The sequence below is a fragment of the Trachemys scripta genome, chromosome 10 (genome assembly GCF_013100865.1).
Source record: "Trachemys scripta elegans isolate TJP31775 chromosome 10, CAS_Tse_1.0, whole genome shotgun sequence".
Classification (NCBI taxonomy): domain Eukaryota; kingdom Metazoa; phylum Chordata; order Testudines; family Emydidae; genus Trachemys; species Trachemys scripta.
Genome location: NC_048307.1, coordinates 85,319,800 through 85,343,987, shown reverse-complemented (window position 1 = coordinate 85,343,987; position 24,188 = coordinate 85,319,800). Strand labels below are relative to the sequence as shown.

At 47.6% G+C, this 24,188-nt stretch overlaps 1 protein-coding gene across 7 annotated transcripts in view; it reads right to left on the bottom strand.

Moving 5' to 3' along the window:
- Positions 1 to 2,692: 2,692 nt before the first annotated feature.
- PPIP5K1 (diphosphoinositol pentakisphosphate kinase 1) overlaps positions 2,693 to 24,188 on the bottom strand; it is a 124,680-nt gene continuing 103,184 nt past the window's right edge. For all 7 annotated transcript variants that reach the window (XM_034783112.1, XM_034783115.1, XM_034783114.1 and 4 more), the window contains 3 exons: positions 16,690 to 16,827; positions 16,022 to 16,135; positions 2,693 to 5,208 (listed from right to left, as the gene is read on the bottom strand). In XM_034783112.1, coding sequence (XP_034639003.1) covers positions 4,421 to 5,208; positions 16,022 to 16,135; positions 16,690 to 16,827 — 1,040 coding nt within the window. In that variant the 3' untranslated portion in view covers positions 2,693 to 4,420. The remainder of the gene's footprint in view (positions 5,209 to 16,021; positions 16,136 to 16,689; positions 16,828 to 24,188) is intronic.

Genomic DNA, 24,188 nt, shown 5'->3' with positions numbered 1-24,188 from the left:
ACATATAAAGTTTGCGGATGATACCAAGCTAGGAGGAGTTGTAAGTGCTTTGGAGGATAGGATTAAAATTCAAAATGATCTGGACAAACTGGAGAAATGGTCTGAAGTAAATAGGATGAAATTCAATATGGACAAATGCAAAGTACTCCACTTAGGAAGGAAAAAATCAGTTGCACACATACAAAATGGGAAAGAACTACCTAGGAAGGAGTACAGCAGAAAGGGATTTGGGGGTCATGGTGGATCACAAGCTAAGTATGAGTCTACAGGGTAACACTGTTGCAAAAAAAAAAAAAAAACAGCAAAGATCATTCTGGGATGTATTAGTAGGAGTGCTGTAAGCAAGACAGGAGAAGAAATTATTTTGCTCTACTCCATGCTGATTAGGCCGCAACTGGAGTATTGTGTCCAGATCTGTGCACCATATTTCAGGAAAGATGTGGACAAATTGGAGAAAGTCCAGAGAAGAGCAACAAAAATGATTAACGGTCTAGAAAACATGATCTCTGAGAGAAGCTTGAAACAATGGGGTTTGTTTAGTCTGGAGAAGAGACGGCTGAGAGGGGACATAATTTTCAAGTACATAAAATGTTGTTACAAGGAGGAGGGGAAAAAATGTTCTCCTTAACCTCTGAGGATAGGACAAGAAGCAATGGGCTTATATTGCAGCAAGGGCAATTTAGGTTGGACATTAGGAAAAACTTCCTGTCAGGGTGGTTAAGCACTGGAATAAATTGCTCAGGGAGATTGTGGAATCTCCATCATTGGAGGTTTTTAAGAGCGGGTTAGAAAACACTTGTCAGGGATGGTCTAGAGTGCAGGGGACTGGACTAGATGACCTCTCAAGGTCCCTGCCAGTCCTATGATTTAAATACTAGCAAGTTGGTAACTAGATATTACCCAGTTGAGGGGGAAAGTCCCAGCAGTATCTCTGTAGCAGGGCACTGGTGCAAAAGCACCTTACTAGGCCCAGCCCAGTCAGCTCCAATCAAGGGAAGCAGATTGGGGCTGATGGAAAAGGCCTGAGAATTGGCAACACCTGCTGGCCTGACAAGCCAAGGGCTATAAAGGCTGGGAGGGAGCCAGAAGGTGGGGGGCAGCTAGGGAGAAGTCAGTCGGTGAGGGAACTGGAGGCCTCCTAGCTGAAGGAGGACTCTGCCTGTGAAGGAGGTTGAATAATGCTGTAAAGCTTGTAAATAGACAGACATTGGTAGTGGAATAACTGTAGGTAAATAAAGACATGGGTGTTGCACAACCCTGAAGCCTCTCTGAGCCTTACTGGGGCAGCAAGGGGGCCCCAGGAAGAGGGGCGGGTTGTGAACCCTGTTACAATCTCCCTCCACCAACCCAGCTGAATGGTCCAGGATGGGCACTAGCCATGGAGCAGAGAAAGAGGCTGCAACAGGGCTGATGAGGGGGTTTCTGCTTGTGAATTATTAGAAAAGTCAGATTTTATCCGCACATTTTCCTGCAGGCTCTAGGGCTTATGCTGCCATACTCCTGCTTGGCCTTGTCTGCACTAGCAACCTTTGCAAGGGTTTTCCTGCTCTGCTCGCTCAGCTCCCCCTGCTGCCAACAGCAGAGCTGGAATGCAAGAAGGGCACTGAGCTTCATACTCCCGTGTCATCCAGCCCTGCGGCAGTCAGAGTGCAAGTGCCCTCCTGCCACTCCAGCACCCCGGGGGGGCCAGCAAAGGAGCTCACTAGTGTAGGCATAGCCAAGCAGGGTTATGGCAGCACAAGTCCCACCCCGTGAAACAGGGAAAAGGGGTTTTATGGAGACTATTTAGAAGTTTTCACTAAGTCCCAGTTAACACAATCACTCACAAATGGTGCACTGAATGAATCAGAGGTCCTGGGAAAAACAGCATGTGAATGTGGAAAGTATCCTGATGCATGCTGTTACAGGCAGGAGGGAACTGCACCTAGAAGCTCTCTTGGAGGCACCCTTTCCAAAGCAAAGAGCTGTGCTGCTCTCAAGGTGGACCCCCCCCCCCAGTTCACCCCATTTTTAGACTGGGTCACCAGGCTTCAGCACTTCCTCTTTACCAACTGTATTGACCTCGCAAATGGCTGAGACACGGGATCTCGGTGTAAAAGGCTTACCTGCCCTTTCAGTGACCACGTAACGAAGGGCTAGGAAAGTTCCTGCAGCCTCTGCCTCTCTAGGTCCTGCATTGAGCACTCCTGCCAAATCCAGGAAGCTGAGGCTGACACCCCCAGCGCTCCCACAGTGAAAACCACACCAGATTTCCTCTCCTTGTCTCAGAGGTATTAGGCCTTCGTTATATGTCCAAGACCCAACTTCCACCCCAAACACCCACACCCATTTTGCAGGTTTCCTTTAACCACGCCAAGCCATGGCACTGTCATGCTTGGGTGGGGGACAGAGTCAAGCCTTAGCCTCACAGGGCTCATCCCCTCCACGAGGTGACTGGCAGCAGCATTAACACAGATATCATGGACACGTGCATTTCCAACACTCCATCTCAAGTGCAATGAAGGGAGTCTCTTCCCTGTGGGGGCTCAGGAAGCTTTAGGTGCAGCTCAGTGGTCTGACCTGCACCCCCAAGTTCAGCTCAGCAGCGTAGGCAGCAATAGCTGCTTCGAGACAACCCAGGCTGCTGGAGCGATTGGGCGTGTCAGCACTTTGCCCAGGTTGCTGCAGTGGTAAGAGAGATGGAAGCCAGACATATAGTGTAGCATGTTTACTGTGAACACACACATCCTGACATAGCGCAGAGATCTTTGGGTACAGCTTCCCCAGAGACTACAGACACAGACAAACCTGTACCATAAATACAGTCCTCCCCCACAGGCGGGACAAAGGAATAGGAGCCTTCCACTTGCTCCGGCAGATTGTCACTTTGCTGAAGAGGTGACATCACAGCCCCTGCAGATGGGGATTCCTCTACCTGCCATGGCTTAGGAGGCAGGACCCCTGTAGTTACCATGCCTCTGGGCTTGTGCTTGACACTCATTTACATAAATATATATTAAATAGTTTGTACTTTATCCACAATAGCAATTTCTCCTTATCAGCATCTTACAAATAAAACCTGATTTGCTCAAAAAGCAGTTGCACTTTGTTTCTGTCACTGCAGGGTTCAGAGCTCAAAGCTCATTCAACCCTCAAGGACTAGAAAGACCCGTCTCTGTACTCCCTGCACACCCCTCCTAGAGTGGGCACCACACCCCTCCCTGCAGGAATCCCAGCTCAACGGGAACACGCAAGGGGCAGCCACTGAAAGGGGTCCCCCCACATGCAGTGGTCCCCAACCTGACCCTGCAGTGCCCCAATAAAGCTTCCCATCTCACCCCCATTGCCCTCTCTGCCCCAGTGCCTGCCCCATGCCCCCCACCAGTGTTTCTCCCTACCATCAGACTTGCCTCTGTGCCTCCCTACAACCATCCCCACCTGGGGGTGACTGACAGGTGAGGTGAGAGAGGCAGACAGTTACCAGACCTGGCACGTGGAGCAGTCAGGCTGGGTAGGGGCAGCGGGGCCCACGGAAGGAAGGAGCTGGTTTTGGTGGCAGGTAATGCCCAGTGTTACCTATTTTTCATTCCATCACATAAAAGCCATTTCTGAACAGGCTTGTCGGGAACCTGCAGGCTGGGACTTCTCCGTTCCAAAAGTCACTGGCTTGCAAAGCACTCTCATCACACTGAATGTGCACCCTTGCCAAGCCTCAGGATCATTCTCCTGCTTCCAAGGATACTGCAGCTTAACCAGGAGATCATCAAGCTGCCCTCAAATCTCCTCCCCTGGTATATTCCAGCAGCCAGAGAGCAGGAGACCAACACAATGCAGCTGGTCAGCACAAACATGCAGCACTTGTAAGTTCTGATGAGGCTTGTGGCTGCCACAATGCTCATGTCTGCCAGACCTGTGCCCCTCTCCATGCAGTCAGTGGGCTAACACCAGCTGCAGGCAGCAGGCATCTCCTTTGGCCTCATTACCCTGACAGCTGTGGACCCACCTCCCCTTCACTCCTGGCTCCAGTGCCACTGAAAAAGCAAGCCCATGCACTCCCTACGACTTCAGTGGGAGTTGCCTCTGCTCACCCAGGGCTGACTTTGTTTTCTATTTAAGGAAGGCAGGGGTGCGTATCCCTTGCCTGTTGGTGACAAGCTGACTGGTGTGTCTGAACAGAACAGACTTTTCCCCTGTCCCCATAGACCAGTCTCCTATAGTCCCAGGGGCTCGGGCCATGGCATGCTACAGAGCTCTGGAGTGCCAGCTGCTGTGCAGGGAGTGACGTAACACCTGCCCAGCGGGTTGACTGGAGGGCTAGAAACGTTATGCAAGACATGGGCACAGCTGAGTCCACTCCAGGATTGGGGAGCCACACTGCTTCCAGACAGTGACTGTCTCGGGGATTCTCCTTTCTTCCCAGCATGCTCCATGGAGGGAGATGCTAGTTCTGTAGCTCCTGCTGCCTAGAAGGCTGCTCGTCCTCAACACTTTTCTCACTGGACAGCTGTTGGTCCTGATATGGGTGACTGGATGGATGCTGATCTGATAGAGCATTATCTGTGGACAGCTCCTCTTCTTCCTTCTCCAGTATCTGCACCGGCTGCCCCTCCTCACTTGGCTCCAACGTCTGCATCGCTGGCTCCTCCTCACCCAGCTCAGATGTCCCCACTGGTATTACTGGCCTGATCACATCTGGTTCTAACATCTCCCCAGATGGCCCCTCTTCACCTGGATCTGACATCTTCCCAGACAGCTCTATCTCACCTGGCTCCAGCTTCCCTGTCTCACCCAGCTCCCATGTTCCCCCAGCTGGCTTCTCTTCACCCTGCTCCAGCACCACTGACCCATCTTTTTCAGATGTGTCTCCAGACTGCCTGGTCTTGCCCAACTCCAGTACCCCCATCGTGCCCTGTTCTGGCACCTCCGCAGATGGTTCCTCCTTGCTTGGCTCTGGGACCTCCAAGAGCCCTGGCATCCTCATCAGGCCCTGTTCTGGCATCTCTCCCAGGGGGTTCTCTACCAAGGGCCCAGACCCACCCAGCTCTAGCTCACGTGCCTCCCCTGAGGGCTCCATCTCACGCTGTTCAGGGGGCTGGCAGTTCAGTCGCTCTTCACTTATTTGGGGACTGATGGAAGGTTTCTCAGTGAAGCCGAAGCGAGCGTAGTTCTCCATTGAGGTCGGGGAGGAGGGGCCTGCACTGGAGACAGTGCTGGAAGGGCCACTGCTGTCTGCAAAGCAATTCCAGAAAGCGTCAGACAAACACAGAGAGTCAGTACTTAGCTGAAAACCTCAGCCAGAGTCTCTGCTGAAAAGCCTATTAAATGGCATGTAGCATGTTCCCAGACATCAGCACCTGACTGTCCCTCCAATGGGAAGGAAGCACTGAGTGAACTGGGCACCAGGGTGGGACCCAAGTGGAAGCTACAGCACAGACACTCCTGCAAGAGTGACTGAACTAGTAAACAGCAGGTAGGCAGACCCTGAACAACATTCTCCTGGCTTTATACCAGATGTATCAGTGTGCATCCAACCCCCAGAACTGAACGAGGTTTGAGGGGACTGGAAATCTCACTGTCACTTTTATTTCTTTGAAAAACAAAATGTTCAGCCAATGGTGCCAGACTGACAGCACTGGAGTCTATTTAACCACAGGCCTGTGGAAGAGCTAGGCATGGTATTCCACACCAGCCCCTACTCATGGTTCAGGAGAGACTGGAGTCTGGTCCTTGGGGCCATCCAGGCCCTGGCCTCCCTGTTGTGATTGCCCATAAGCATGTCAGTTGGTGCCGTTGTGATGGTGATGGTTTTGGGATGTTGACACACATGTGCAAGGAATTGAGCGAAGGCCTACAGGTTCCTACAAGCATAGCAGTAGAGAGCAATGCATACACAGATTCTCTCAGTTATGTCTGGAAACTGTGTATATGTACTGGTTCTCCCCCTGCGGAGGAGGCAGCCGGAACAGCCAGGAGGGCGGGTTGGACCAGCCCACCAATTGCTCCAAAAAACCCCCAACTTACTGGAATTATGCAGGAGCTCTTCCAAAAGTAGCTGATAACCAACATATGAACCAGGCCCAACAGGCTTTCAACTGCTTACCTTTCTGTCTCAGAGCAGGTGGCTCTAAACTCAGATGAGGGGTGGGAGACACCAGGCCTACCAGTGCTGAGAGATAAGAGCCACCTCTCTCTCTCTCAAAAGTACATCTGGCAATTCTGTACATAGTGGACGTAACTAGCATCAAGCCCAGGAATGGAAAGGGAAGAAAATCAAGCCACTACGTGCTTTTATTTATTTATACCCTTCTGCAGACTCTTGGACTCCACTATCAAATATTATGTCCACCAAGTCCAAAAAATTATAAGTGGGCCATAAGCAAACAGATCGCTCAAAGCCCACGTATCTGCTCTGCACATTCTCCTAGGTACAGTGATGCTGTTGGTCTTGTAGTGCATAATTTGAAGTCTGGAGTAGGACCTTTAGGCTATGGAATAGTCACCTTCTTTCATTCTGCAGTGGGTGAAAGGCAATAAAGCGTGATATAGATTTTCGGAATTATTTTTTCCTGTTGGTAGATATTTTAATTGCCCCTGGTGCAGCGAGATTTGGCCATCGTTTCTCCTTGGGGTACCATGGGACCAGACAGAAGAAAGTACTAATTCATGAGCCCTGTCAACCCTAGATAAAAGTTTGGTCGGGATTCCAGAACTCTAAGGGCCGTCACGTCCTTGTGAAATGTGCAGTACTGATCCATTATTGATAGCGTCCCCCATGCAAACTTACACCCTGTGGAAGCAGAGAAAGAACGGTTATGCATTGTAGTTCCTTCCTGTCAGTTCTTTCTCTGCTTCCACAACCCGGATGAAGCTATCACTGAGTACCACAACTGTGCTCTTGCTACAAAGAACAGCTATGCAGAATAAATATTTAAATAAGTGGACCACTTAGATCTTGTAACATATCAGACTTAGGTTCGAGCATGGATACAAGCTTAGGTGTACATAAAACTATGGCTTGCATATCAGAACCCAGCAAGACCATAGCATCTTACTGAGTTAAGGGCTGCTAACTGGGACTCAGATCTGCCGACAGATCGTCCTATGGCAACTGTAACTTACTGAGGATTGAAGGGTTCCAGGGATCTGCATCACCTTCAATACAGAATCTAAGGGCCTGACTACATGAACAATTGGTTTGTGGAAAGCTAGGGTCTGAATCAGCCCACAGCAGGCTAGTGTGGGATAAACTATCCATGGGGAGCCTGCTCACAGCACTAACAGTTCATTAATGCCCTTGCTCTAGTCCCATTTCAAAGCTAACAGGATCAAAGAGCATTAACAAACTGTTAGTGCGAGTCCGCAGAGCCCACATGGACATTGTCCATGGCAGGCTAGTGCAGGTGATTCAAGCCCCAGCTTGCCACAAACTAAACGTTTGCATAGACAAGCCCTAAGCTGTATCCTTGAGTCAGGGCCTCGAACTCTGTGGCCAGGAGAACTAAGTTGTGCTGCAAAGTCTCTGGATTCAGTGGCACTCCAGAGTGGGAGGCTGCAGAACTTAAATTTAAATTAAAAGGTATAGGTTTTTAATTAGCTAAAAATAATTAATCCAATCAGTATAGTCACTCCTGGGTTATCATCTTGATGGTGCATTTAATATTATGCTTTCCCCCCCATTTTCAGTTTTGAATATACCACGTATTTCTGTGTTGTCAACACAAGTGCACCATGAGGTTGCCAAGGAAAGCAGGGGTTTGTAATGCTGGGGAGGCAGTTTGGAACTATGGATAAGCACTTTAGCTGGATGTTTCTGTTTAAAGTGGTCAGCTATTAACAAGATAAGTTTATCTCGTTGTAAATGCCAATGTTGTTAAGGTGCCAAAGTGAAGAGCCCCTGGGGAGGACCGTACCTGCACTATTGTTTCATGTCTGCCTGGCTCACTCAGTTCGTATGTGGAAAGCTGAGATTCTGGAACAGGGTTCTCTGGCAAGGGGTGGATTCCATGGCAAATTCCAAGGCTCCAGAATTGTGGAATTTCTGGGGCTCTGTCTTGAGCATGCCAACGGGGCGAATTTTTATCCTAGCTGCTAGTGACTTGCTACTCCTTGTCCAAAATATAGGAAGGTTACTTTGGCCACGTCTACCCTAGCACTTATGTTGACAAAACTCTGGGCCTGGCTGGGAGCCCAGGAAGACTCACAGCACCAGTGTCTCCCTGGAGCTCCAGTGCCCTCAGGGACACCTCAGCAGAGCAGAGGCCAGGGAAGCTGCTTCCAGCACCTTCCCCAGTGACTGCCTGCCCTGTGCCCAGCCCAAGGCTGCTGTACTCTCCCCACGCTGCCAGAGTTACCTGCGTGGGTGGGAGCTTTGTCCTTCTCCCACTGCACCTCCCCCACCATGGCATGTTTCTGGCTCGCTCAGTGGCTCTCCCTGGCAGCCAGGCCCGGGCAGGGAGTGGAGGGGACAGGAAGGAGCTGCTTCTCATGCCAGCTGAAGGTGGCCGCTGCCTCTGTGCAGAGCGGCAGTTGCCGGAGAGAGAGCCTGGCTGGGGAGAAGGCGGTGGCAGTGGCCCACCCCCTCTGATCCCCACCCATGGACAGCAGCCAGGCGAGCTGGAAGGGGGGGGGGGGAAGGGAGGGAGAGAGAGAGTGTTCCGGCTTGTTTGGCTGCTGTCTTCAGCAGGGAGGGGGAAGTGCTGCCACCTCCCCAGCGGGGTTCTCGCAGGCAGCTGCCACACTGCACAGAGCAGTGACCTGGGCCCGGCTGCCAGGGGGCAGGCGCAGCGAGAGGAGGACAGAGCCCCTCTCCCTCCCCCCATCAGGCCACGCAGAAAACAGGGGAGCACTTGACCCTGCATGCCCCCCTATGTGGCGCCTATGCTGGTAACAGGAGTTCTTCAAAAGTGACTCTGCATATTCCCAGTTGGGTATTGCAGCATTTGTTAGGGTCTAATAGTAGAACCTTCTCCAAGCAGTGCCATTGCCGGGTACATGGGCCCCACCTCCTCCTCCTCTCAGAACTTCCAAACATTCTGAGGTGAGGCTACATAAGGGGGTACTGCACCCTCTTTCGCCTCAGTTCATTTACTGCTAACCCAGAGAGACCACAATAAGACTGAGAAAAATAGGGGCAGGAAATGTGAATATGCAGAGTCATCCCAAGGAACTCATCTTACAAAGTAAACTTTATTTCTTCTTTGAGTGGCTCTGCATATTCCCACTTATGGCTAGTTTGACAAGCAATAGGCAATACTGAAAAAGCCCGGAGCTGGGAGTCCTAATTAAACAATGATTGAAGCACCACTCTGCCAAATTTGGCATCTGCTGCTCTAGAAGCTAGATCCAGCTCATAGTGCTTAGTGAATGGGTTCACTAACTTCCAGGTAGCAGCCCTGCAAATTTCCCTAATAGGAACACGTTTAATACAAGCAAAAGATGCAGCTACAGCTCTCGTAGAAGGAGACTGTACAACAGAAGACTCAGGAATTTCTGTGGATTTGTAATACTGAATGATGCATTGTTTCACACAACTGGAATAGTCCTAGCAGGCAAACTCTGACTTCTTAGTACAAGAAACAACCAACCTAGATGAATTCCTAAAACGGACTTCTATTTAAATATGCAAGAATCCTTCTAGCACCTAATGTACGTAACTACCCTTAGCATGTAGGTTTGAGTAAAAAATGGTATATGAAATGTGATGCGAATTGCTTTTCCCCCAGTTCAATTATGCTCCTCTTTGTCTTCCAAATGATCTTGTTTCCAGGTGTCAAGGGGGGGGGGGGAGGAGATAGTTAAAGAGGTGATGTCCCGGTCTCTTATTTTATACCCTCCTCCTTGCTTTTAGGAATACCCCCCAGCTGGGACACAGACAATCAGTTTCCTGTGTCCATGAGATCTGAAGCAGCTCTCAGGTGAATTGTATTTCTTGCTCACACCTTTGTGTACGTGAGGCTTGAGTGCCATGCAAGGACTTAGTTTACGATTCTTTTTGTTATTTCTAAGGAGCTACACTGTGGCCATTCCCCAGACCCATAACACATTTCAGTAACAAACATATAGTAAAATGTCATAGCTTCATATACAATAATGATGCACACATTTTAACAAGCCAATAGGGTTGCCAACTCTGACTCAAGCTATTCTGGGAGATTCTCCCCCCCCCTGCCCCCAACATGATGTAATGTCATTTTCTTAAAATATCCTATTAAAAAGTCTCCTAGATTGCTTTCAATAGTCACTGAGAGATTGATGCCAATTCCGGGAGACTCCAGGCCAAACCTGGAGGGTTTGGCAACCCTACAGGACAATGATGTACAGCAAATTGTACAGCAAATTATGATTTTTCAAATGATACCTCACAAGACATACTTTGTACAACATATCAGAACCATGTAAAAGTGGTGAATGTGGGGGTGTCAGGGTGTTATTTTGAGGTACAATGTATCACAGCTGTCTGATATGAAACAGTGGCTATTTTTGGTAAAAACCTGGGATCAGATCTACGAACCACCTCATCTTTATGAAAAATCATAAAGGGCAGCTCAGCCATCAGGGCGTGCAATTTGCCCACCCTTCTGGCTGACATTATAGCAATAGTGAAGACCATTTTAACAGATAAATAAAATATGAAACACTTCACCTGGGGTTCAAAGGATGACCTCAAACAGATTAGATCAGATTAAGATCCCAAAATGGGACTGGATCCCTTAAAGGTGGAGATCTGTTAGATAATCCTTTCATAAATCTTAACAGAATCATGTACAGTGATCTACTATCAACCAAAATAAGAGAGACTGAATAGCTACCAGGTGAACTTTTAAAGAAGAATTAGGCCCCCTTCCCTCAGATTTTAAGTATATAAAATTTCTAAAATACAGGGTATGGAAGCTGCAACTGGAAAAATCATATTTTCCCTGCATCCAAGCAACAAATCTAGCTCATTTTAAATAGTAACACTTTTTAGTAGGCAATTTTCTAGAATTAAGCAGTACATTCTTTACCAATGAGAACATGACTGCTAAGAGTAGCCAAAGTCCGACAGCCCAGGCCATAAGATGAAGAGACTGAGGATCTGGATAAAAGATCCTGCCTTGTTGCTGTGACAAGAGATCCGGAGACAGAGGAAAATGCATGTAAAGTCCAGCTGACAGCTGATGCAGATTCATGTACCGCTGCTGTCTCAGACAAGCAGAGACAATCAATATAATTTTTGCCCTGTCCTGACAAATCTTTGGTCACCATTTTCTGAATAAAGGTGGTGGTGGGGGGAAGGTATACAGAAGGCTCCTTCCCCAACATAGAAGGAAGGCATCTGAAATGGACTGACTGGCTGTCAAACAGATCTACATCGGGCTAGCACCATCCAGGTATGTCTTGCATACCTGGAGCTTTCAGGGACCACTCGTGAATCTGAGAACTGGCCCTGATGAGGCAATCTGCTAGTACATTGCTCTTGCCTGCTAAATGCAGGGCCATTAGATAGATCTCGTGAAGAGTGCACCAATTGCATAATCTGACCACCTTGGCATATAACTGGAAAAAATGAAGCCCCCGTTCCTTGCTCATGTAATGCACAGCAGAAGCGTTATCCGGTGCTCCCTGAAGAGCGTTCCCCCTTTTCTATGAAGAAGGAACGATCGGAGGGTCAAATGACTGGCTCTTAATTCCAAACACATTTTCTCAAAAAGCCCAGATTGTAAACCAGCGTCAATGAGCTCCCCAGCCAGTGGTGGTTGCATCTGATGTTACTGTGACTGAGGGCGAAGGAGGATCGAACAGGACATCTCTGAGAATATTTGATCTGTTTGGCCATCACATCAGCAAATTTAGAACGTCCTGAGGCATGGTGACAAATATTTTCTGACTGTCCTGGCTGGGTATGTAGACCTGAGCCATCCAGTGCAGCACTGATCTCAGAGATGAGCAAACCGAGTGACTAAGTGGTAGCTGCCATCAAGCCCACAAGACCCAGGAAGATTATCACTTTCCAACATTGGCAGGCTTGCAAAGCCACTTGCTCCATTTTTAGAAACCTGTCCTCTGGAAGTAAAGCTTTCCCTGCTAATGAGTCCAGAATAGAACCTTTAAAAGGAATGCTGAGCTTGATAGAAATTCAATTTTTTGAAATTAAGAAGCAAACCCAGATCCGAAAAGAGGGATGTAACTGTGATGTGAAATGACAGACCCTCACGTGTGGCACTTTTTAGCAACCAATCTTCCAAATACGGGTACACAAAAATACTCTGTCTTTTCAGATGTGTTGCCACTCCGGGAGATGCTCAGAGGGCTTGAGGGTTGGAGTGTGCACGGGAAGCATCATAACTAGGGCAGTTAACTGCCCTAGATTAACTAAAAAAAATTAATCACAATTAAAAAAAATTATTGCTATTAATTGCACTGTTAAACAATAAAATACCAACTGAAAATGTATTAAATATTTTTGGATGTTTTTCTATATTTTCAAATATATGGATTTCTATTACAACACAGAATAGAAAGTGTATAGTGCTTTATTTTTTATTACAAATATTTTCACTGTAAAATGATAAAAGAAATAGTATTTTTCAATTCATCTCATAGAAGTACTGTAGTGCAATCTCTTTATTGTGAAAGTAACTTAAAATGTAGATTTTTTTGTTAGATAACTGCACTCAAAAACAAAACAGTGTAAAACTTTAGAGCCTACAAGTCCACTCAGTCCTACTTCTTGTTCGGCCAATCGCTCAGACCAAACAAAATTGTTTACATTTACGGGGGATACTGCTGACTGCTTCTTATTTATGTCAGCTGAAAGTGAGAACAGGCATTCACATGGCACTTTTGTAGCTGGTGTAGCAAGGTATTTACATGCCAGATATGCTAAACATACATATGCCCCTTCATGCTTCGGCCACCATTCCAGAGGACATGCTTCAATGCTGATAATGCTCATTAAAAAAAAAAAAATGCATTAATTAAATTTCTGACTGAACTCCTTGGGGGAGAATTGTATGTCTCCTGGTCTATTTTACCCACATATTTCATGTTATAGTAGTCTAGGATGATGACCCAGCACATGTTCGTTTTAAGAACACTTTCACAGCAGATTTGACAAAACACAAAGAAGGTACCAATGTGAGATTTAAGAATCTGAAGTGCCTTCCAAAATCTGAGAGGGACGAGATGTGGAGCATGCTTTCTGCATCTGAGTGTTGCTCTTTTAAGACATCAAACTACAGAACCTGAACCACCAAAAAAGAAAAATCATCCTTCTGCTGGTGGCATCTGACTCAGATGATGAAAATGAACATGCATCGGTCTGCACTGCTTTGGATCATTATTGAGAGAACCCGTCATCAGCATGGACACATGTCCTCTGGAATGGTGGTTTAAGCATGAAGGGATGTATGAATTTTTAGCGCATCTGGCACGTAAATATCTTGTGATGCAGACTACAACAGTGCCATGTGAACGCCTGTTTTCACTTTCAGGTGACATTGTAATAAATAAGAAGCAGGCAGCATTATCTCCTGTAAACGTAAACAATTTTGTTTGTCTGAGCGATTGGCTGAACAAGAAGTAGGACTGAGTGGACTTGTAGGCTCTAAAGTTTTACATTGTTTTATTTTTGAATGCAGTTATTTTTTGTACATCATTCTACACTTGTAAGTTTAACTTTCATGATAAAGAGATTGCACTACAGTACTTTTATTAGGTGAATTGAAATATACTATTTTTTTTGTTTTGTTTTACAGTGCAAATAAGGGGGTTCCAAAGAGGATGGAGCTCGGCTGCTCTCAGTGGGGGCAGATGACAGAACAAGGAGTAATGGTCTCAAGTTGCAGTGGGGGAGGTTTAGGTTGGATATTAGGAAAAACTTTTTCACTGGGAGAGTGGTGAAGCACTGGAATGGGTTACCTACGGAGGTGGTGGAATCTCCTTCCTTAGAGATTTTTAAGGTCAGACTTGACAAAGCCCTGGCTAGGATGATTTAGTTGGGGATTGGTCCTGCTTTGAGCAGGGGGTTGGACTAGATGACCTCCTGAGGTCCCTTCCCACCTGATATTCTATGATTCTATGAAATATTTATAATAAAAAATATAAAGTGAGCACTGTACACTTTGTATTGAGTTGTAATTGAAATCAATATATTTGAAAATGTAGAAAACATCCAAAAATATTTAAATAATTTATATTCTATTATTGTTTAACAGTGCGATTAATCACGCAATTAATCACGATTCATTTTTTTAATTGCTTGACAGCCCTAGTCATAACTATACCGTACTTAAACTACTTTATACTAAAAACTAAACTGTAAACTAACAAGGGACTGAAGTGGTTCAACTCCATCTGGCACAGCAGCTGTTCCCTTACATAGCCACTCAGAGGAAGGGTCTAAGGGGGCATGTGTGCTCTAATGAGCATTGCTTAGAGAAGGTTCTACCATTAGGTGCCAACAGGTGATGCAATATCCGTAAGTGGGAATATGCAGTGCCACTTGAATACTAATTTTTCATCAGCATCTCCTGAAGTAGCTAGGCTGCTAAGCTCAGAGAAAATAAAAACCTGATAGCACCTGAAACCTTGAGAACCCAAATCTTATGCTAGGTTGGCAGGACCAGACTCCAGGATCCAGATTGCAAGGGTTCACACCTGCCTGCCCCGGATAGGTCAGTAGATGTGTCAGAGGAGGGAGGAGTCACCTGGGAGAGTTTTTTAGATCTGGGAGTCCTGAGAGTGCCACAAGAAGGGGCAGCATGGCAGCTGTGCAATCTGCCAGGGTGAGAACCCCACCTACTCACCTCCGTGGCCTCCCTCAGCCTCACCTTTTTGGCACACAGAGCCTTCCTGCTTTGTCCAGTGGCCTGGGGTTTACGACTGTCAAGAGCTGTAGGTAAAGCAGGGGCACTACGCCTGCTCGCCTCAGTCTTTGACTCTATACTGAGTTGCTAGCAAGTACAGAAGGGAAAAAGTCCCAGCTTCATGACAACAAAGCCAATAAAATAAAGCCAGTACCTTGCCCAAAGGAGAGAGGTCTATTTGCTCATCACACCAGATTTTGAGGAGAATTCCGGGTTAGATCTGACCAGGAGCAGAACAAAGGCATGAACCTTGGAGGTGTAACTTTTCGGAAGAAGGTCCTAGCCCTGCCCTCCTGCTGTGAGCTCCAAGGAGCATGAGGGAGAGGAGACTCCCACCCCCAGCAAGGACAGAAATGCCGGATGTACTTTTGACCAAAGGTCCTAGAGATGAGATGAACCTTATTTTCAAATGCAATCACAGTCACTGTGCGAAGTGCTGCCCCTCATTTCCCCATACAACAGGAGTGGAGGGAGCGTCCTGGACTCAGCCACCCTTAGAAGGAATGGGTGAATGAGGTGCAGTGAAAGCACTGGATTCCTGTTCCTAGTTCCGTCACTGGGTTGCTCTGTATCCTGGGGCGAATCCCATCCCCTCTCTGGGGCCTCAAGAGGGTCAATACCACCCATCTGCTGCAAAGGGATTGTGAAGCTCAGCTGTGGCTGTGATGAGTGACAGAGAAAAGCCTACAACTGAAATAGTAAAGAAGGAAACAGCATGGCCTAGAGCTCTGGGGGAGAATCTGAACAAGAAAAGGTATGCTTGGATCAGAGACATTGCTATTTGTCAGGGAGAATCAGACACACTGGAGAGGGAAACCCCTCTTAGGTGCCATCTAGGCCATCCCCACACTCAGGGGACAGTTCGGGGGTGGCCTCAATAGCATCCTTGGGGAGACTCTGTCCATTCGAGTTGTTAATGTGTCATGATAGAGCTTCCACCTCTTCCCTTGCAGGACCGTTTGGTAGATGGATATCTTTCTCCTTCAGGAAGCTTTTTCCAATATAGTAGACAGGCTACATGTTTTCTTTGTATTCAATTATATCCCATTTCTCCCAGGTCTACACCTGGAAGTCCCCTAAGCAATTAGTCTCCCACCTGCAAACCCTCCAAGCCAATTATCTTGGCATCCGCCGCAACCACCATTTAGCCCAGCTACCACAAATCAATCCCTCCATAAGAGAAAGGAAATACTCACACCACGGCGGTTTGTCCGAGCGCTGGCGCAGTGGTAGAGACGAGGACGAGAGAATTCTCTGTGGCATGAAGGGGTCACCGGGTGTCTGGCTTCCAATCACGGAATCAAAGAGAGCTTGAAGAGACAGAACATCCACATGAGGCCACACAAATTCCATCAACCACATGGATTAACACCCCAGAGTGGAAAATACCAGGCTGCTGCTCCAGCCACAACAGAATCTAGGCCCTCTGCAGATCTACAAGCAACCTGCAGTGCCCCCACCATCCTTCCCAGCACCATTATGGATGAACTGATACACTTACTATGCTGAAAGTAACTATTCTGATAATGCTTTCAAATGGTTTGGCTGACAGATACAGACTCCCTCCTCCTGCAGTTAGAAGCTACTTTTGATTGATTGCCTCTTATGTCTCACATAACCATGCAGGGCCACCCATGACTCACCTCACGGGACCAGCAGGCTCTGGAGCTATTACTCTAACTGGCATTTGTTACTAGCCTTACCCTTTTCAATCTGCCTCTACAAGGAGAACAGAAGATAAACAGGGCTTCAGTGTCCTGGCCAGGCCCACTGCCCCCGCAATGGATCTGCCACTGCTCCTGTTGGCCTTCTTTTCTCAGGGTCTCAGGGCCTGCCAGCCTCACACACACACCCCCACCAGTACCTGTGGATGCTCGAGAGTGAGAGTTGCTGTGACACCTGCACACAGACGTCAGGAACTCATTGACCTGTCGCAAAGAGAGGGAGTTGTGCAGGGTCTCCAGTGGGTAAATGGTGGGAACCATGGAGCAGCCTTCAAAACCTGCAAGAAACCCAGGCAGAAAATAAATACAGCAGACAGTTACCTGGTCGCATGCAGGATCATTCACCACTGAGTGGGGGAGAGGGAAGCAGTCTCCCAAACCAGACAAGGTGGGCCCACTATGAACCCCAGACCCAAATTCACCTCATCTAGGCCAGGAAAATTGTCATTAAGCAAAAACAAGTCTGAGAGCACAAGCACAGGCATGCACAGCCAGAGGGAGGAGCACACATCACCTCTCTGCTCCCCAGTTTATGGCCCTTTTACTAAATTACTGGCATTTGTTTGGTTATTGTGGAAGAATTCATTATGTGCCCAACAGCTCGTAGCAGCCCCTCTGGAGAAAGTCAGCAAAACCTTAATGGGAAAATGGCTCCCATTTCTGGTGCCTTAAGTTTGTGACAAGACTTTTTCTTGGTCCTAAAATGTGCCCCGCAACCATGTAACCATTTAACTAAAGAAACGGTGAACTCCAAGCTGAAGGCAAGCAGCAGCCCATCCCACAGAAACCTGCCATGCCCCCTCTTTCCCCACACAGGCCTGGCAGGGTTTACCACACACAAAAGGCGGTTGGCACTAGAGCCCAGTTCCTCCCTGGCACCGCTCTCAAACTCCTATGCACTCACTTCCAGTAGCCACCAAATCCAATGCTACCAGGGCCAGGCATTTCACAAGGCACTCACTCACTGGTCTGCCCTTGCTCAGATCTCACACCCAGCAGGGATGCAGGAGTCCCCATGTGACATTTCTGCCCCAGAGCCACTGTAACACTAAGGCAAAGGGCAGCAATGCTGCCTCTCTTCTCGACTCTCCTTAGACCCCCTGTATGAGCTCTGAGCCAGCGCAGAACTGCTAGCAGCAGGACGGAGGCTGACGGGAAGAGATCAAGGCAGAATGCGGGAAGCTGTTTCAGGCACTCCTGCCTCTATGATCCCGTCACCCTCTTTCCAGGCTGTCCCAGGTTCCCATCCCCCACTTCAATGCTGCCCATTCACCCCTGGCTCCTCCAAGCTGCCTTGGAAAGTTCCTGCCTCCACCAACACCTGGCCCCTCTGATCCTAAAGGGACTCTGCAATTTGTCCTCACTGATGAAAAATGTCAGCCATGGAGCTGCTAAAACCCTGAAAGCAGTGGAAAGCTATTCCCAGTCCTGCGCAAGTGCTCAGAAACACATTTCCAGACCTAATAAAAGGATTCCCACAGCTCCACGCCATGTATCTACTGAGAGACTTCAGGGAGTCTTACATGGAGGCTGCTTGGTATAGTTACAATTCCAACAGCTCTGTGCTGCAATGGCCCATTCCTGTTTTGGTGTGGTCAGGTCATCTAACCCATCTCTGCAGAGCACCACTAAGGAGAACAAGTATCTGTGCATGCAGAATCATCTTGCAGGCTGGCAGGAGCACATCACATGGCGATACCACGGAGCGGTGCACTCTCACCCTGCAACCTTTCAAGAGGACAGAGCAGCAGAGCTGCACTCTACAACCCTGCCGCAGGTGCACACCCAGCCACAGTGTCTAACAGTGCCCAAAGGCTTCCCAGACAGCTCCCAAAACAGAGAGGAGAGATTTCTCCATGCCAAGGAACTTACAAACAAATTTTAGACAAGACATGAGAGGGGTAACACAACAGCCACAAGAGGAGAGGATGCCTCCCATTACATTGCTTCCAAGCAAGGTCTAGTGGAATGAGCAAGGGCTTTTCACGGGAGGGTCGAGGAAGCAGATGTCTCCATTTGATAGTTTCTCATAGGCATTATGGCAGAAGTGGATTGTGAAAAGGGATTGAATGAGGAGGGCAGGCCTTGCAGGCCAGCTCAGGGTGGGTATTCCATGCATAGCAGCAGCAGATGAAAACAGAGGGCAGGAGTACTCATAGATCCCAAAGCCAGAAGGAACAATTGTGGCCATCTAGTCTGACCTTCTGCATAGCACAGGCCAGAGAACTGCCCCCAAGTAATCCCTAGAGCACATCTTTTAGAAAACCACGCAGTCTTGATTTAAACATTGTCAGTGATGGAGAGTCCACCACAACCATTGGGAAATTGTTCCAGTGGTTAATTCAGAGATGGGCAAACTACAGCCCGCGGGCCACATCCGGCTGCGGGACCGTCCTGCCCAGCCCTTGAGCTCCCGGCCGGGGAGGGTACCCCTGGCCCCTCCCCTGCTGTTCCCCCTCCCCTGCAACCACGCCACTGCATGGGCAGCATGGCTTGAGCCCACGCACCTCTCAGGCTTTCCAGTAAGCCACTTCTGCCTCTCTGAGCGGCATGGTAAAGGGGCAGGGGATTGGGAGCCGGGGGGCGGGTGTGTGTGTGTGTGTGTGTGTGTGTGTGTGGCTTGGATATGGGGGAGGGGGTCCCGGGGGCATTCAGGGGACAGAGAGCTGGTGGGTTGGATAGGGAGTGGGGTCCCGGGGTATGTGGTTGGGGGGGGGGGTGTTGGGAGGGGGCGGTGAGGGGACAAGGAGCAAGGGTGATTGGATGGGTCAGGAGTTCTGAGGGGGACAGTTAGGGGGCAGGAAGTGGGAGGGGGCAGGAAGCGGGTGCAGGCAGTTTAGGGAGGCACAGCCTTCCCTACTTGTCCCTCCATTCAGTTTTGCAACCCCGATGTGGCCCTCTGGCCAGAAAGTTTGCCCATCCCTGGGTTAATTACTCTCACCTTAAAAAATTCACTCCTTATTTCCAGTCTGAATTTGTCTAGCTTCCACTTCCAGCCACTGGATCTTGTTATACCTGTCTCTGCTAGACTCAAGAGCCCACTACCAAATATCTGACCCCACGTAGGTACTTACAGACTGTGATCAAGTTACCCCTTAAGTTATCTTAGCCTTCTTTGTCTCCTGTCATTATCTAGTTAGCTTAACAAAGAGAAGATTATTTGGGGCCTTTACATGGATACAATAGTGCAAGGTCCTAGCTACTCCATACACTGTCCCCAACCAATGGCTCTCATTGCAGACTGCAGGGAAAGAGGGGTCCCCATGGTTTATGGCCACTCCCACCCCACTTGAAACTACCAAGAGGGAAATTCAATGCCAGGGAGATAGGCACCACAGAGGAGCCAAGATAGATAGAGACATAGGCAGAAATAAGGGCTAAGTATTACTAAAGATACTAATTATTATTTGCAGGCAGGAGCATCTAGAGCCCCAATCAAGAATCAGGGCCCCACAGTGCTAACCTCTTTACAGATACATGCATAACAGAGATGGGCCCTGCCCCTGAGCTATAATCTAAGTCAGAAGTGAGAGACAACAGATGGCAGAGGACACAGTGACCATGAGAGGGTACTTGTCAGCTTCCCACTGCTGCCTGGCCATTGTTGAGGTTTTTGTAGGCATTGTGTAGAGGAGAGTTTTAAGGCAGGATTTTGGTGGTAGTTTTCTGATACTTGTGCACTAAAAACCCAACTGCACACAAAGAGACCACCAAGCAACCATCAGAGGTACACTTTTCATTCATTGCTATTTCAGGCTGGTTTGGCACCAAGTGCCATCACACAGGGATGGGTGGACAATGCCCCAAAGCCAACCTCAGCCAAGGAGCCGCACGTATGCTGCATATGACTGCTAAAACTCTTAATGAAGTTTTCATGATAGCAGCTGGTCTGAATCCCAAACCCAGTTAATCATCACTAGACAAAAAGGATGTTGTGGACACAGCTCCCAAATTTTTGTGCAGTGACGGGAAGAGGGAACTCTAGCTGCTGCTGAAATTTTATTATTTGTTTAAATATACAATAAATATTAAGAGAAAAACCTGTAAAAAGCTAGAGGATTATGTAAAACACTAAGCAACATGGGTTTGTAAATAACAGATCTAGGGACAATCTCAATAGACCTCAGATGTTGAGCAGACTCAGTTCTGATTTAACTATTTCGGTTACAGAACTCCAAGAAAAGTGCATGTACTGCAGAGAGTGGGGGGAGGGGACTCAGTATGGAGCACTCTTACTGCACCTATGTCCCAGAGCAGTGGCAAAGAGCGCAGTGCTGCTAGCTGAAAAATAAATTTGAGGTGCTCACTGTTCACCCCTTGGCCATATTACAACTAGAGTAATTATATCCGAGCTATGACTATACCCCCTCTGGTTTCACATGGATACTGTATCTTCCATTTTGGTCATACATTGTTGTGTACTTTGCTGAGCACCATTAAGCCACAGGCAGGCTGGACTGTCATTCTGCATGTCAGAAATAGCTGCATTTCACTGGTGGATGAAATGACAGATGTATTAAGGAATCACAGGAGTGGGGAAGGAAGGGACAGAGAAGTTAAGTAACCCCTCCAAGGGCCTTTAAGCATTCCCACTCTGTGGAGATTCGTGAGCTGTCCAGACCAGGTGGAAGGTGGGCTGAGGAATTCTCCATTAAATAAAGATTGTAGCACCACTCTCTCAAGCCCAGAATCAGAGCGGGACAATAGTACTTGGTGAATATGTGGAGTGAATGCCAAGTAATTACTCTACAGTTCTCAGCAATACAGAAATGCCTGAATCAGGCCACAGAGACAGCAGTAGCCCTGGTTGAGCAAGTTCTACACCCTGCTGGGATAAGGTTTTTGAAACATCTGGTTGCATATGGCATCCCATTGCTCTTTACCCATCAGACATCTCTGTCTACCCAAATGCCACATCCCTTCCAAAAATGAGCCTTAAACATATAAAACGTCCCCTAAGCAGAATTCATCCTGAAAAGGTGTGATGAAGTGAGACTGTTCTTAATGTCAGGTTTCAGAGTAGCAGCCGTGTTAGTCTGTATCCGCAAAAAGAACAGGAGTACTTGTGGCACCATAGAGACTAACAAATTTATTAGAGCATGTTCCATTCTATATGCATCCGAAGAAGTGGGCTGTAGTCCACGAAAGCTTATGCTCTAATAAATTTGTTAGTCTCTAAGGTGCCACAAGTACTCCTGTTCTTTTTGTTCTTAATGTGTTCTTTGAATACTGAGTGGGGAGTATTGGCCTGGGAAGGTTGCAGGGGAGTTTTGCTGGGGCTGTCTGCATGGGGGATGGGAAACTGTCCCTGAGGGGGGATACCTGAGCATGTAACATGAGAACCCAGGAAGGGGGTTGGAGGCCAGGTGACACCTCTGCCCGGGAAATGGACAAAGACTGGGGGAGGAGCTGGGGGGAGGCTGAGTAAGAAGGCTGGAAGGAGTTGCAGTTTGCAGCTGGCTGGGGAAATGGAGAGGAGCCCAGATGGGCTCTGGCCTCCCTTCCCCTCTTCCCCCAGATAGACCTAACTGGGGGGGTCTTGTTGTCTGTACCTGCAAGACCTGTCTTGGACTATGTTCCTGTCGTCTAAATAAACCTTCTGTTTTACTGGCTGGCTGAGAGTTATGGTGAATCGCAGGAAGCTGGGGGTGTAGGGCCTTGTCCTTCCCCACACTCCGTGACAAAAGGGAAAAAGCTAGAGATTCCATGAAGTCCAAAAAGGCCTTCACTGTTGTTATTAGGTGCACATGGAGGGCACTCTGATTCTGCAATGATGGGCAGCAAGGACCTCGTCCCCACGCCCCTCCAGACCACAAGTAGAGATGATGCGGTAACTGTCTGTGGTAGCTGACAGCAAAGCCGGTGAGCCTTCTCCCTGGTGGTAGTAGGCGGAGATAAACGCAGAGAGCACTGTAGCCCGGGTGTTCTTCAGTTTCTCTCATACCTTATTCATTTTGGCACTAAAATGTCCATGTCCTTTAAATGGAAACCCCTCAGTCTTCAACTAAGCCATGGATGGTAAAGCCTGAGAAATATAGCTGAGCCTCAAACACATCAGAGTCTCGTGATGGATGGTGTTTTCCTTAATGTCCCATCTCGTATGATCGAGAGACTGCAGAAGAATTCCAGCTTTAAAACTTTAAAAAAGTTTCTAGCTTTCAGAGCTGCAAAGAAAGGCTGGAAAAGGTGAAGAAAGTGCCCTACAAACACTCAGAAACCGGAACAAAATTAAAATGTTACAGATTTTGGGCTCTATACCTTCCATCTCCAGGTTTCAAAGAGGACAGGGAATGCTGTATGTGAGGCCATATCAAATGTAAGAGAGGGCCTTATATCCATCCAGAAGTACTAAAGATTGAACTTCCCTGAGGGGTAGCAGTGTTGTGTTCCCAGTGCCACCGTTCTTGGGTAATACTGATGGAGATGATTTTCCAGAAGGTGTGAGGTGCCAGGGCATCATCGCCATTGCACCAATTTAACTAAACTGGCTTCTGAAATATAAATAGATTCATAGATTCTAGGACTGGAAGGGACCTCGAGAGGTCATAGAGTCCAGTCCCCTGCCCGCATGGCAGGACCAAATACTGTCTAGACCATCCCTGATAGACATTTATCAAATCAAGCTGTTTGAGTGGCTAACACTCAGTGAGCTTAATCTCGGTTTGTGGCCAGGCCTGGAAACATGCAAAAGCCCTTGAAGAACAACTCCTTTCTGCATAAAGTTTCTCCTGTGTCATCTTTCTCCAATGATTTAAGTTTGAAGTTAATTGGAGGACAGTTCAGAACTGTCTTTAAAAGAGTCATATATTTTCACTTTTTGAACCTTGTTCTAACATTTGCTTTGACCATTCAAATCAGACACAACCTACTGTAAAAATTTCAAACTTGTTTTTTATATTGGAATCGTTAATGAGAACTCATGCAGATGACTATCATGACATTTGAGAGCAGAAGTTTTTAAGTCACTGAAGGCATTATCTCTGTCACAACTTCCATAAGAAACTCTGTTCCACCTATGCCAATATTTTATTTTGTTAAAAAGTAAGTTTTTAGCCAAGATTTGGATACTTCAGTTTTTGGACTGCAATCTTCTGATTTCTCCTGTCAATTTTTTTTCTTCTTGTCTCTAACTATAATGTTCTAATTAAGTGGGTTTTAAATCACTAGCTCTCTCTTTACAACAACTCAAAACTATAACACTGAATTATTTTGGTTTTTAATTTCCTTAGTGTTAGACACATACCTTTCTTGTGCTTTAACTATAAACATGCTCAATGACCCCTTAAAACATCTAGCTACAATGGTTGGGATATCGGGGACAAAGCTTGGGTTCTCGTTTGAGCTCTAGTAGACACAGGAAAGAGATCGGCAAGATCTCCAGCAGAGACAGCTCTCTGCTCTGGTTTCAGAGCAGCCTGGTTTGTCCAACCCCCGTTTCCCTTGAAGTGATCTTGCCTCTTTTTAGTCTTTGTTGCTAGGAGACCAAGGATAATTCTAATCACATCTGCACAGCAACAGCCATCTCCTCATTGCTTGATGGACGACAAGGACCACATTGAGAAAAAACAGATTGTTTGGCAGAAATTCCCCTACTTCCGCATCTGCAGAACCTGGGGTCTGTTTCTTCACAGTGTGAAAG